This window comes from Etheostoma cragini, chromosome 1, assembly GCF_013103735.1.
Source record: "Etheostoma cragini isolate CJK2018 chromosome 1, CSU_Ecrag_1.0, whole genome shotgun sequence".
In the NCBI taxonomy this organism is placed as follows: domain Eukaryota; kingdom Metazoa; phylum Chordata; class Actinopteri; order Perciformes; family Percidae; genus Etheostoma; species Etheostoma cragini.
The window spans coordinates 32107314-32120293 of record NC_048407.1 but is presented as its reverse complement, the minus strand read 5'-3'; the positions used below and the strand labels follow the sequence as shown (position 1 = coordinate 32120293).

At 39.8% G+C, this 12980-nt stretch overlaps 2 protein-coding genes across 3 annotated transcripts in view; both read right to left on the bottom strand.

The window, feature by feature from the left end:
• prc1b (protein regulator of cytokinesis 1b) overlaps positions 1 to 3907 on the bottom strand; it is a 10254-nt gene extending 6347 nt beyond the window's left edge. Inside the window, exons 1-5 of the mRNA XM_034888044.1 lie at positions 3767 to 3907; positions 3421 to 3553; positions 1840 to 1962; positions 1187 to 1420; positions 368 to 538 (exon numbers count right to left, since the gene is read on the bottom strand). Of these exons, the coding sequence (XP_034743935.1) occupies positions 368 to 538; positions 1187 to 1420; positions 1840 to 1962; positions 3421 to 3553; positions 3767 to 3777 (672 nt within the window). The 5' untranslated portion in view covers positions 3778 to 3907. The remainder of the gene's footprint in view (positions 1 to 367; positions 539 to 1186; positions 1421 to 1839; positions 1963 to 3420; positions 3554 to 3766) is intronic.
• Positions 3908 to 5168: 1261 nt separating this feature from the next.
• The window catches only part of vps33b (VPS33B late endosome and lysosome associated), a 17987-nt gene continuing 10175 nt past the window's right edge, over positions 5169 to 12980 (bottom strand). For both annotated transcript variants that reach the window (XM_034861930.1, XM_034861848.1), the window contains exons 15-24: positions 12691 to 12765; positions 12531 to 12595; positions 12394 to 12448; positions 12256 to 12302; positions 11692 to 11824; positions 11100 to 11173; positions 9409 to 9510; positions 8698 to 8773; positions 7064 to 7183; positions 5169 to 5414 (exon numbers count right to left, since the gene is read on the bottom strand). In XM_034861930.1, coding sequence (XP_034717821.1) covers positions 5335 to 5414; positions 7064 to 7183; positions 8698 to 8773; positions 9409 to 9510; positions 11100 to 11173; positions 11692 to 11824; positions 12256 to 12302; positions 12394 to 12448; positions 12531 to 12595; positions 12691 to 12765 — 827 coding nt within the window. In that variant the 3' untranslated portion in view covers positions 5169 to 5334. The remainder of the gene's footprint in view (positions 5415 to 7063; positions 7184 to 8697; positions 8774 to 9408; positions 9511 to 11099; positions 11174 to 11691; positions 11825 to 12255; positions 12303 to 12393; positions 12449 to 12530; positions 12596 to 12690; positions 12766 to 12980) is intronic.

Here is a 12980-nt window from a genome sequence, read left to right as displayed (position 1 = left end):
TTTGAATCTTCACTGGTCTCACGGTTCAATTTGATTACGATTTTCCTGTCAGCGATTCGAATCTAGTCCATATCACAAAGCGTCACCTCCTCAATATTATATATTGCTACTAGGGCTGGGATTCTCTGGGCACCTCACAATTCGATTTTAAACCCATTGTCATTGCAACCATTTCTTTATGTCCATGGGTGATTCAAAAAATATATATAAATCTGAGGCTGTTACATTTTGACATTACAGTATTTGTCACACACAAGTTTTAATGGAATGTTTTGTCTGAGGTTTTGTAGTCATTCCATGCTTAACCCCTCTAAGGGTCTTGGACCCCTTGTTCTTCCATGTTGAAGATCTCGGTTACAGCTCTTACCTGACAAACCAGCAGTTTGAGGGACGTGATGTTGTCTCTTGAAAGGCAGAAATGATCCTCGTCCTCGCAGACGACGTCCTTCTCGAAGCTGGTCTCGGGGATGTGCTCCAGCTCCTCCATGTACACGGTGATCTGCTTTTTGAGGTCCATGAACTCAGCATGTCGCCGGGCCTGAAACCGCGACCAAGTAGGGATTAATGTCCGTGGTTATGACAAAAGGTTCCTGTGTTGTTGATCCCTTGTAGGGGCCTGCTATTCGTTGATATACTGTACAGAATATGACAGATGTTAGGGCCGCTCCCTTATGGACAAAATAAAACATCATAATCGCAATTATTTTCAAAATCAATTATTTAACACAATTTCTCATTGACTTTAGGAAGAATGTTGCATTTATTGAATTAAAAAAAAAAAAAAAAAAAAAAAACTATACACAACCCCTTGAACTGTGAAATTTACCATAATACCTTTCCCGTTGAACTTTTTGAATTACCCTTAAAATACATATATAAATTCAAATGTTTAAATAGTATTAGATAATACACAAAATAAAACCAACTGTTGTAGTGCACTTACAGTGTTTTGAAAAGTAGCAATACATGACAAATTCAAGAGTCATTTTTAAATCATCATCCAATGTGACAGATTTTAAAGTTGTTGAGTAAGATTAGTAGCAGCAAACTATCAGGTATCAAGTTGCAAGTTTTTAGTGAGGAAGGTAGCCGTGACCGCTCCGGAGAGAGGGAGACAAACACTTTCCTTTAACACGTGCAGACAATAATCACTGAACAGATGCGGATGTAACAAAGCTGGCCCCACCTTCTCTGCGTTCTGGGTCGCGATGTGCTGGCTGAAGCTCTCCAGCTGTTCCGGTGTGGGAACAGAGTCTGGAGCGATGCCGTACGGCATGGAGCACAGGATGTCGCACAGGTCCTGGTCCTGCTCCAGCAGAGACTTCAGCTGCTGCACCCGCCGAGTCTTCTCCTTCATCAGAGCCTCCACCTGCGTGCGGATGTTCTTCTCTTGCTGGAGCATGGTGATGCCATTCTCCTCCTGAACACACACACACACACACACACACACACACACACACACACACACACACACACACACACACACACACACACACACACACACACACACACACACACACACACACACACACACACACACACACACACACACACACACACACACACACACACACACACACACACACACACACACACACACACACACACTTCGGTAGTCTATATCAGTGGTTCCTTTTTACATCAAGGACCCATAAAATGACAGATATTAGACCAGATACCCCCTATATATATATATATATATAATATATAAAAAAAACATGACCAACGTTGTCATACATAATGTCAATGGGTCATTTATGAATGGAATCATAGTAAAACACTTATGCAAAAACAAAGGTGTTGTGTTGTTAACACTGAAGATGTTATGGTTGTTGTTACCTCGAAGGCGGTCAGCTGGAGTTCCAGGTAGAGGGCATCCATTTCCGCCTTGCAGGTTTGAATGCTGCTTATCAGCCTCTTTTTCAGAGACTCCTCTTCTTTGATCATCATATCTAGTAAGCTCTGGCGGACAAAGACAATGAAATCAATCAGCATTGTGCAGAGAGATGTGTGTGTAGATGTTGGAAACAGTTATCAGCATCTTCTTTCCAATCCCAGAGTGCTGTGTAGACCAGCCTGACCCTTTTTTGGGGTCATTTCCAGCCTTGACTTTAACAGCCAAAGACATGAGAAGGGAAAAAGAGAGAGAGAGAGAGAGGAGGAGGGGGGGGGGGGATGACATGTAGCAAAGAGACTCAGGTCTAGGTTGAGGGAGGTTTTGAGCAAACCTCACCACCACACACACACACAATAATCTGTCGATTATTGTCTTGATTGATTAGTTGTTGTTCTATAAAATATCAAGAAATGCCGACCAGTGGGTCCCAAAACCCAAGGTCCCGTCCTCGAATGTCTTGATTTGTCCACAACTAAACTGTTTCTAAACTTTTAGACTGGAAGCTTCCTCGTTGCCACACTAGTTTTTGTAAATATCAAAAGAAGGGCAATCTTTCACAAAAAAGTTGGATATAATCAGCGTTCCTCGTCTAGCATTGGCAATTAAATGCAACAGTAATAATTTCAATGGAAATTTAATTCAATGGAATTTGCGGTTCATTGATGAATCAATGCCAGTAGTGTTCATGCTGAACACATGAATGCCCATGTGTTAGAGGGAGTAAAAACAACACTCAAAATGTCATAACCTGAATGGATCATTTAACAGAAGATTGGGCTCTTTTCATTAGTTATGGACATTACTAAGATACATCTCGCATAACGTATGGATGCATGGATACTCTGGTATCAATGTATGTGACAGCTATAAGCTAGATGAAACTGCAGTACAGAAGTGTGTGTTATATATACACACACACACACACACACACAAACACACACAGTATATATAAATAAAATGTCTCAATCATTGCATATCTTGGTCCCACTTTTTCATTATCAGAATATGAATATCAGCCTAAATAAATTCTGAATCTGTTATCTGTCAGGATATAGACATAAATAGTTCTGTGCAGTCCAGAGTCAGTATTTCTGAACATCCCTGTACAGCTCTTCCAGCTTAAATATTGCATATTTGAAAGTATTTTTTCTAAATGTCCTTGACTTTGCAGTTCTTTAATTGTCTCACCATAACACTAAGGTACAGTCCATGCATGTACTTAATACTATAAAACTGATTCAGATAGTTGCAACCCAAAATTAAAAGCTCTATTTTGGTGACTAATAACCTGAATTCTCGATAGCTTTGTTTCACGAGTTTCACGTATGATTGATCGAGTAAAAGTCCCCCACCCGACTCAGTCGAAACCGGTTTCTAGTCCCACAGATCGCGATTTAGATCCTTGTAAATAAATTGGCGATCCACCTTCTGATTCTGATTTTAAAGCATCACCCATACTATTAGCTATATCTTAACTTTACAGACGTGCTGCTGTGTGTCCCATGTTGAACTAGACGTGTCACCTTAATGTGGTTCTTGACAACATTGGTTCTCTGCAGTCTCTGGTCCTCGGGGATCCCGATCTCCTCCCAGATGTCCTTCAGGTGGCAGAGCGCTTTATTCAGGCAGGACACAGCCTCAGCTGCGAGCACCTCGCTACAGGGACGGAGACAGGGATGCATGCTAACTACATGGTTTCAATGGCACCAACACACAGAATTCACCAGTCTGCTCGAGCTAACCGACGCTCGCGTTAGCTTCATATGACCATCCGTTGACGTTAGCCACTTGCTAGCTCATTTAGCTAATATCTCTTATTTTACCTCTCACAAACAGACTCCGCTGCAGGGGGGAAATGTTTCTACTTACCTCCTTCTCATTGTTAAATTCCAATATGTTGTGTTTTTCGGTGAACAGGTTAAAATAGCCAACTCTTGTTAACCGAGACCAGCGGAGCGTCGCCTCTCTGCCAGATCTCAGTCCAGTCCGTTTGGATCTAGTTTAAAATACGCGTTCAGTGGCGTTCTGCTCTCTGATTGGCTCGTTCTGCGGAAGCGCTTGCTGTGTTAAACCAATGCGGACCGCCGGGAGGCTCAGCAGTTTAAACTGGTTAACCGCCCATCGCCGGACAACTCATGAATAAAAACAAACACACTATTTCCATAGAGGGTGTGGTGGTGTCCAGCAGCAGTTTGAAGCTTCATGTAATGTGGTGCTGGTAATAAGTTTAGACTGAAGAATTTACAGCAGACCAGTGATTGAACAAGTACTCAGAGACTTTACTTAAGTAAACATACTAATACCGCAAAGTGAAAAAACTCCACTACAAGTTAAAGTCTTGTATTTCAAACCTTACTAAAGTAAAACTATTACTAGCAAAATGTACTCAAAAGTACTCATTGTTCAGTATGATGTCCTCTGTCAATGTGTTCCTATTACATCTGATGTTTCTGGATTAATATTACTGTTGCGATAATATTTATGCAGCATTTTACTGCTGTAGATGTTAAGGGTTGTGCTCATTTTAACTTCTTTAAACATTGTTGGATAGTTTAATCTACAGCAATGCATCATACTCTAGAATATCATATGTTTGTGTCATCGGTGTTCGTGTCCTGTAAGAACCACGTGTCTTTTAATACCTTTCAAGTCTTTAGAAACACGTCCCTGTTGTCAGCTTTATGGCTTTGGATTTTCCATTTGATTCAAGAGGCTTTTGAAATACTTTAAAAAGTAGGAGAATATCCTCAGTACATAACAAATAACTCTAATAACTCAATTCATCCTTCAGTTTATTACAAACATTCAACACATCTGAAAATAAATGGTTTTAAGTGGACAGGAAGGAGAGGAAAAAATGTCACCTGAAAAGCTGTCAGAGTAATATAACTGCTTCTAGTATTATTATTATCATTACTTTTCACCATTGCAACTCCTTAATTATGTTAATTATGTAAATACTGTATCATAATATTCCTTTTAATTATGTAAATACCGTCCATATCACACTTCTTTATATATATATATATATGTCTACTCTGGTATTTACACTATTTCTGCAACTGCAACACAGAGTTTCCCTTTGGGGATCAATAAAGTATTTCTGATCCTGATTCTGATTAGTGTAGTGGAGTAAAAAGTATTTAGTCCTCAGATGTAGTGGAGTAGAAAAGTAAAGTACAAGTAGCTTGAATTTGTACTTACGTACAGTACTCTACAGTGTGCTACATTCCACCTTGAACCCAAAACAAAGCGAAGGAGTGACAGATGGGTTAAAAACATTTATTCACTTTATATCTTACATCTTTACAGTTGTTTTGTTGTGAGGCTCAGAGAGGAAACCCTTTCCGTCTGTAACGCCAGTGTGCTGAGAGGAATGCATGACAAGTGGCTGCAGGAATGTCTCGGTGTCCGTCCATCAGGGACGGGGACAGGCTTCAGACGAGGTTGTCTAGCAAAGCCTCGATCAGTCTCGAACTGTTCGTAATCGCAGTTGTTACCACGATGAATTTACAACCTGGGAATAAAGAGAGCAGTAGTGTTTATTAATATGACTTAGACATGAGCGGATTCTTTTTCTTAACCCTTTTGTTGTCTTCCCGTCAAAATTGAAAATCAACACTTCTGTTGACTCTTTTTAATCGATGTTTTTAACTTTTTCTTACGTTTTTGGCCTCTTTTTCAACACTTTTGTCACTTTTTTTTGATGTTCTCAACACCTCATAACACTAACTTATTAACTTTATTTTAAAAGTGATTTTTGGAATTTACGGTCAATAAATCTCATTTATAGGAAATTATACCTAATGTTTGAGTTAGAAAAGCAGAAATTAGGAATTATTGAGACTAAAATTAAAGGAATGGATGTTGATGATAATCACTTTTACTCAATACTATTTCAAGAACACTTCAATTTGTTTTTTCAAATGCTATAAATTGAATAAGACGCCCGAAAATTGCTGAAAGTAGAGATTTGTACTTGCCAAAGAGCGTTGTGTGGGATCAATCATGTTATTGTGGATAATTAAAATGGACATTGGTGTAGTAAAACGGCTCAATTTGACCCAAGGACAACAGGAGGGTTTATGTTATTTAGTCATATGTATGTGTTTTTTGTTTCTTTATTTACTGTTTATGTACTGTATGTCATATTGATGTTTAAATATGTTTATATTTCTACCTGTTTCCAAATCAATGTATGCTGGAAATATCTTTTTGTAAAAGGCAACATAGATTACAATCCAACTAAAAAACATAAAGGAATAGTTTGCAGTAAGGCTCTCAGGCATTCTGTATTGCTTTCAACTATTTATTCTCCGGTAGATGGACTTTTCTAAGTATATCTGAGTCAGCACACATGTAGCTTACACCACTTGTGCTTTTTTTACTTGCCACTAAATGGGGGAATTACTGGAATTGTTGGCTCTGTGTAAATTATAGAGTGTGGTCTAGACCCACTCTATCTGTTGAGGGCCTTGAGATAACTCTTGTTATAATTTGAGACTATAAATAAAATGTAATTGAACTGTTAACCCTCCTGTTGTCCTCAGGTCAAATTTGAACCGTCAAAGTGGCCATATTATGAAACCAAATAAAATACACATTTTTTCTGGGATTTGGGGTCTTATTTTGTGTCTCTGGTGCTTCCACATGCATACAAACTTGGAAAAAAAGTAAGATCTAAGTAAGATCAGATTTAAGTTAGATTGAAAATTATGTATAGTCCTAATCTTAAAAAAGAGAAACATAAGGGTGTGAATCCAAATGTTAAATTACTAGTGTTGCTGACTGTGATGTGACATGTTTTCAGGTGATTGCCAGGAACGATGTCACCAAAACAGTACTTCATACGAGTGTCACGGAGGTGCAAGAATACAACACTTATCACGTCATTAAGGCAAATATTTTCTACACTACTGATAATATTAAAATTCAAAAAGGAAATCTGCAAAATTTGACATAAATGCTGACATTTTATTGAGTATCTGGCTTCTGTCCGTTAGATAAATAGTCAGGACAGAAGAAGTGAAACTAAACAACAGCAACACTAACAGTAAAAATGAAGACAAGAGGGGGAACCTAGATGATGGACACCCACTTAAAAACCCAGAAAGTCTTCCCCTGTAACATTAGTCGAGTCTCCACGAGCAGTCAGGCCTTGTTTACCTCGCTCTCTGCCGAGGAAACGTAGAGCGGAAATCTCCGAAAAGGTGCAGCCGCCGAGGAACATGACGAGGACGATGCGCTGAGCGTCGTTCTTTGCTTTTGAATCCGCTCCGTTGCTGCCTGGTGAGAGAGGAAACCTCAGTCAGAATCAGAACCAGAATCAGCTTTATTCGCCAGGTATGAGGACACAGACGAGGCATTTTTCTTTGGAGCATTGTTGCTCACAATGTGCTTACACACAAAGCAACCAAAACAAAACAATATATACACACACTAATAATTGAGATGTGAGAATGGATATGATAAGTAAATAGTAAATAAAAAGTCAGATATGAAAATGAGAATGGTGAATAATACTAAATAAGTGGAATTATAAGTGGAACCAGTGAACAGGTGCTGTTTAGAGACAGTGTTACTGGGTTATGGACCAGGATTGAACCTGACACTGTGGGTCAGAAGTCAGCTGTTCATCAGAGAGATGGCTTTGAAACTGTTTTATCTGAATCTGTAGGTTTTGGCGTACAGTGCTCTGTAGCGCCTCCCAGAGGAGAGAAGCTGGAACAGGTTGACGGGGTGACCTTTAGCATTCATCAACTTTTTTCCATGTGGATCTACTGGTTCTGTTTATATACCGCTGATACGATTACAGCCTACGTAAATACGCAAGAAACACAGTTACTCTGAGAAATACATTTACCTACATGCAGTAGGTCAAGCCATCAGATTTCTCTCCTATCCAACCTTATTTTGGGACCACAGCTCACTGATGGAAGACATGAACTATGTCTTGCTGTTTCCTGTTGCGCTGGTCTCAAATATTTCACCCCTGGGCTACTACTGGCTAGCATTGGCACATTTACAGAAATGTGTAACAACTACTATCACACCCCCAACGGCCTACCACGAGACTGGGTCTGTCCGGGGTTTCTCCTTAAAAATAAGTTGTCCTCACCGCCCGAGGTTTCTGCCTAAAAGGAAGTTTTTTCCTCGCCACTAAATTTCCCGAAACCCTTATGTGTTCTCGCTCGGTTTTCCTTGGTTTAGGGTGGCACCTAAGTCATGGTGGAAGCTCTCACCGTGGTCCTGCTCTGTGCCCTGCTACACCCTGCCATGCCCTGCTACGCCCTGATGTGCCTTGCTACCTCCGGATATGCCCTGCTACACCATGAACTACTACAACTACTATTTCTAGTAATAGTACCATTATGTTTGTTGTGACTATAATTGCCGGCCACCGTCAGAAACCTCCTACCAAAAGCCTGGATCTGTCCGAAGTTTTTCCCTAAAAAGGAAGTTCTTCCTTGCCACTCAAGGTTTCTGCCTAAACTTCTTCTCTATAATCTGTAAAGTGTCTTGAGATACCTCTCGTTATGATTTGATAGTAAAAATAAATATGAATTGATTTGAACTGAATAAATGGGTCTATTAAAAAAGGGAAAACAATCATATCAATAGTTGAAAGTTTCTCTAATCCCCTGTTACAAAAAACAGGGTTATCTTTTAGGTGAAGAAATCTGATTAATGCCGAACGCTGACAGTAATAGCTTTAAATTAATAGTTTAGTTAATAGAAGTTATCTAAGCACATGTGAACAACATTGTCAACATGACATTACTATCTCCCAGTGATCTCACCTGTAACAGCGAATTCATGTCCATTTAGCAGCCTGGTGACTTCTTCGAGCCCCGTCCAACCGTCTCGCTCCAACACCTACACACGACCACCAAGGAATAACATTAATATAACATTTAATATAACATAAAAAAGGTTTCATCGTGGTCTAAAGTTGGGTACCAATATCCGGTTCCATTATGGAAGCGGTTCCTACACAACCGGTAAGAACCGGACCGGATTAGAACGCAAATTTCGGTTCCATTTAATGTGTCGACTGAAATATATTCCCTCTGTCGCTCTGAAACGGACATTAAATATCACATTTTCTCTGTAGTCTACCATTAACTAGCTACTCTAAATGTAGGCTTCTTTAAAACGCCTTATTTTCCCCCGGGCTCTGGTTAGCAGAGTAACTCACCATTTATTTTGTTACTTGTTAATAGACTAACTGTAATTTATTCTTAAATTATTGTAGTTGTGTATTAGGAGACTCAGGTTTACTTATTAAGATTTAAGTACTTTAAAATGTTAATGTATTGATAAATTTCAATAATTTGTAATAAAAAAAAGAAACCGCTATAAAAGAGCCTTTCTTTGATGCCATTTTTCACTTTTTTAAGAATCGGTTTAGGAATCGTAATTGTTTTAAAAGTACCAAATCGTAAAAATTGAATTGATACCCGACCCTAAACACTTCCTGTGAAATGAATGACTCCTGCTGCTGTACTCACCTGCTCGATGAGTTTGCAGCTCAGAGGGACGTAGGCCCCGCTGAAGATGTAGGCCATGTCTCGTGGGACACGCAGGTCATATTCTTCATCTGACTTTGGCACCTTTACACAACATATGATGCGTTTGTGTGTGAAGGATAAAAACAGCCTGAACAGCATCCAAAATAACAGTTTTTTTTTACTCGGCCATGTACCTGCGTGTTCAAAATAGCCTCTGGAGGAACTTGTTTTGGTGGAACGTGTGTACGTTCAAAAGTAGTTTTAGTAATGTAACAGTAAACTCAGATTGGACAGGTAGTCTAGCTAGCGGTCTGGATTTACCCTGCAGAGATCTGAGGACCAGGTAGCCATAGTCCTCAGATTGGACAGATAGTCTAGCTAGCGGTCTGGATTTACCCTGCAGAGACCTGAGGACCAGGTAGCCATAGTCCTCAGATTGGACAGATGGTCTATCTAGCTGTCTGGATTTACCCTGCAGAGATCTGAGGACCAGGTAACCATAGTCCTCAGATTGGACAGATAGTCTATCTAGCTGTCTGGATTTACCCTGCAGAGATCTGAGGACCAGGTAACCATAGTCCTCAGATTTGACAGATAGTCTAGCTAGCAGTCTGGATTAAGTCCTAAGAAATCCACCGGAGGTTAGAACGCCAACACAAAGAAAGAGGAAGGGGACGGACATCGGCCAAAAAGACATGCAACCGGAGACGTATCCTGTGGGACCGGAGCAATCCCGGAAATGGAACGACTAATGAGAACCTGTTCTTAATGACTTGCCTGAAAAAATGAATGTGAAATAAGTTGTGCAGAGAGAATTTGGTGTTCTATTTTGGGAAAAGCGTGTGGTTCAAAGAGCCAAACTAATTATTGACCAACACATGCATGTCCTGTCCAAGCAGCTCACATGACTGCCCTCAGGCCGGCGCTTTACGGCACCACGTCAGCGCTCAGACTAGTGAACCGTGACAATAGTCTGTTGTCATGCACATCTTATGTTATGGTGTGTACTGCTTGTGGTCCGATTGTCTGGGAACCTTATTTATTTATTTAGTCATTTTTTTTAACTTGTGCACACTAACATCTGAAATTTCCTTTGGGATGAATAAAGTATCTATCTGTCTGTCTGTCCGTCTATCGTTACTCATTGCCCAGTCCTTGTGTGCTGTCTCTGACATTCTCCTGTCTGTTGTTTATGTGTGAATGGATTATTTGGGTCTGTAGACTGTTAAAATCTGAGGGGGCCGTTTATGCATCCAGTACATGGTTATTTGGCCTCTGAAAACATTTTGTTCTAAAAACTTTGGCCAGAGTGGAGATTTTGGGAAACTTTGTTTTGTTTGCACGTAAACTGAGACAAACGGAGGGCTAGGCTGCCGAGGAAGTGGAGAGAGAGGAAGGGATTTGTTGCTGCTGTTGCCATTTTTGGGATTCTGATTCTGATTGGCCAGCGTGGGCTTGAGCTTCTTGTTACACTGCCACCTACAGGTTTGGCATGCTCTGACGGCATTGACGGCATATATACACGGGTACGTGTAACCAAACACTTTTCTAAAAGATGGGCACAATGTTATTTTTGAAACCGGACAGGTTGAAATGTCCGTTTATGAATGTTTAACATTAAGCATTTCCAGTGTGGTCTGAATGATATTTTCTGTTACATAATGAGCAAAATAAAGGTGACGATGATTTACCAGGTTGAGCTTCCTGCTCAGGGCTCTGAAGTTGCTCTTCTTTGCGAGAGAAGAGAAGGCATCGCTCAGCTTTCCTGGAGAGAAAACCAAAAACAGAATACAATTTTTTTTTAAACCGGACATAAGGAGGCTCAGGACAGTTTGATGTCATTTTCAAATCAGTCTTTTACATTCATAAAATCCTTCGTCAGGTTTGTACATCTGGATTAATGTTGATATGGCGACATGAAGACCACGATTAATCGAATGTGCAATATCTAGTGGTGTAACAATGGATTTAACATTTTTTATTCCGGTTTCTAATCAACATATTTACTTTTTTTTCATAAGATAAACGCTGGAATAATGTTACAGAAATGCCCTATTTTCAGAGGATTTTTCATTATTGTCATTGCATTATTATTGTTATTACTTTGTTTAACATTATTGTAGAAGGTGCAATATCTAGTTAAAAAAAAAAATAATCTCAAATTGAACTTAATTGCAACATCTATTATATCTATATTTTCCACTAATCGTTCAGCTCTAACATGGAGGGAAATCGAGATTGTGATTAGGTGTAGGTTAAAAACTGAAAACCAAGCCTGTTCACCTGCGGTTCTGTCGTTGACCAGTTTGCCGACCTTGCTCTCCATCACAGTCAGCGTTTCCCCCGGCTGCTGCTCCACCAGCAGACCCAACTGCCTCAGGTTGGCGAAGGTGAGCAGGTGGTCGACTCCATAACTCTGAAGAGATCACGCAGAGAACATGTTGAATAAAACATCCACATTTAAACAAAGCAGTGGGCTGATCATTTGTTTTACTTGTGAGGAGCGTTGTGTGGAACAATCCGCGTTATTTTCTAAAAATCCGGCTGAAAGACACTTTTCTGATAAAGATTTTGTTTTCAAAATGGGTCAAATTTGACCCGAGGACGACACAAGGCTTAGTGTGCATACTTGTATAATTGGAAGGTAACAAACATGAACACAAAACAACATATGTAAAAGATAATATTTGACAGGAAATGGGGATGTTTGGTGATTTCATAATTTCACTGCTTCTACCAAGACAAAATAAAATGTAATTGCTAGGCTGTGTGTAATGCCAGTTTATTTTTGGCTTCTATAAACATGAATAGTTTGTATCGCAGCCACAGGCAGCTGTTCCATCTCACCTGCAGATACTGTGCTTTTAATGAGCGGTAATCTTTTGGCAGAAGTCCTGGAAGTAAACACACGCACACAGTTGTTATTACAACATGAGAAAAACCTGAATCTTTGAAATGATTTGCACACAAATAAAGACAACTTACCGTTTTCCGTGATAGACAGAAGACAAAGCAGCCTCAGACTTTCGATCATGGAGACCTTGAAAAAAGAAAAGAATACATGAGTTTCCAGCATACCTTTGGACCGGCTCCTATAGCACACAGTGTTGAAGCTAACACACCTGTCTGTTGATGTGCTCCTCTATAAAAGAAATGCTTTCACGGATTTCAAATCCTTCAAGTAAAGCTGGAACAGAAAACCAGACAGAAGTGACATCAAAGACCAAGGGACACATCGAACTAAAAGTTGAATCAAATATATAGATATTAGAGTATTCTTACAGTGTTCAGTCTTCAACAGCTCCTGAAAATCCTGCTTCGTTTTCTTTTTCATTATCGACTCACAAGCACCGATGTCTGAAAGAGATCGTGTTTCTTTGGTAAATCATACTTAACCCTTGGGTCAAATTTGACCCCAAAACAACACGTTTTCTACATTTCCCAGAAATGTGGGTTTCTTTTTAAAGGTCCCGTGACATGGTGCTCTCTGGATGCTTTTATATAGACCTTAGTGGTCCCTAATAGTGTATCTGAAGTCTCTTTTATATAGACCTTAGTGGTCCCTAATACTG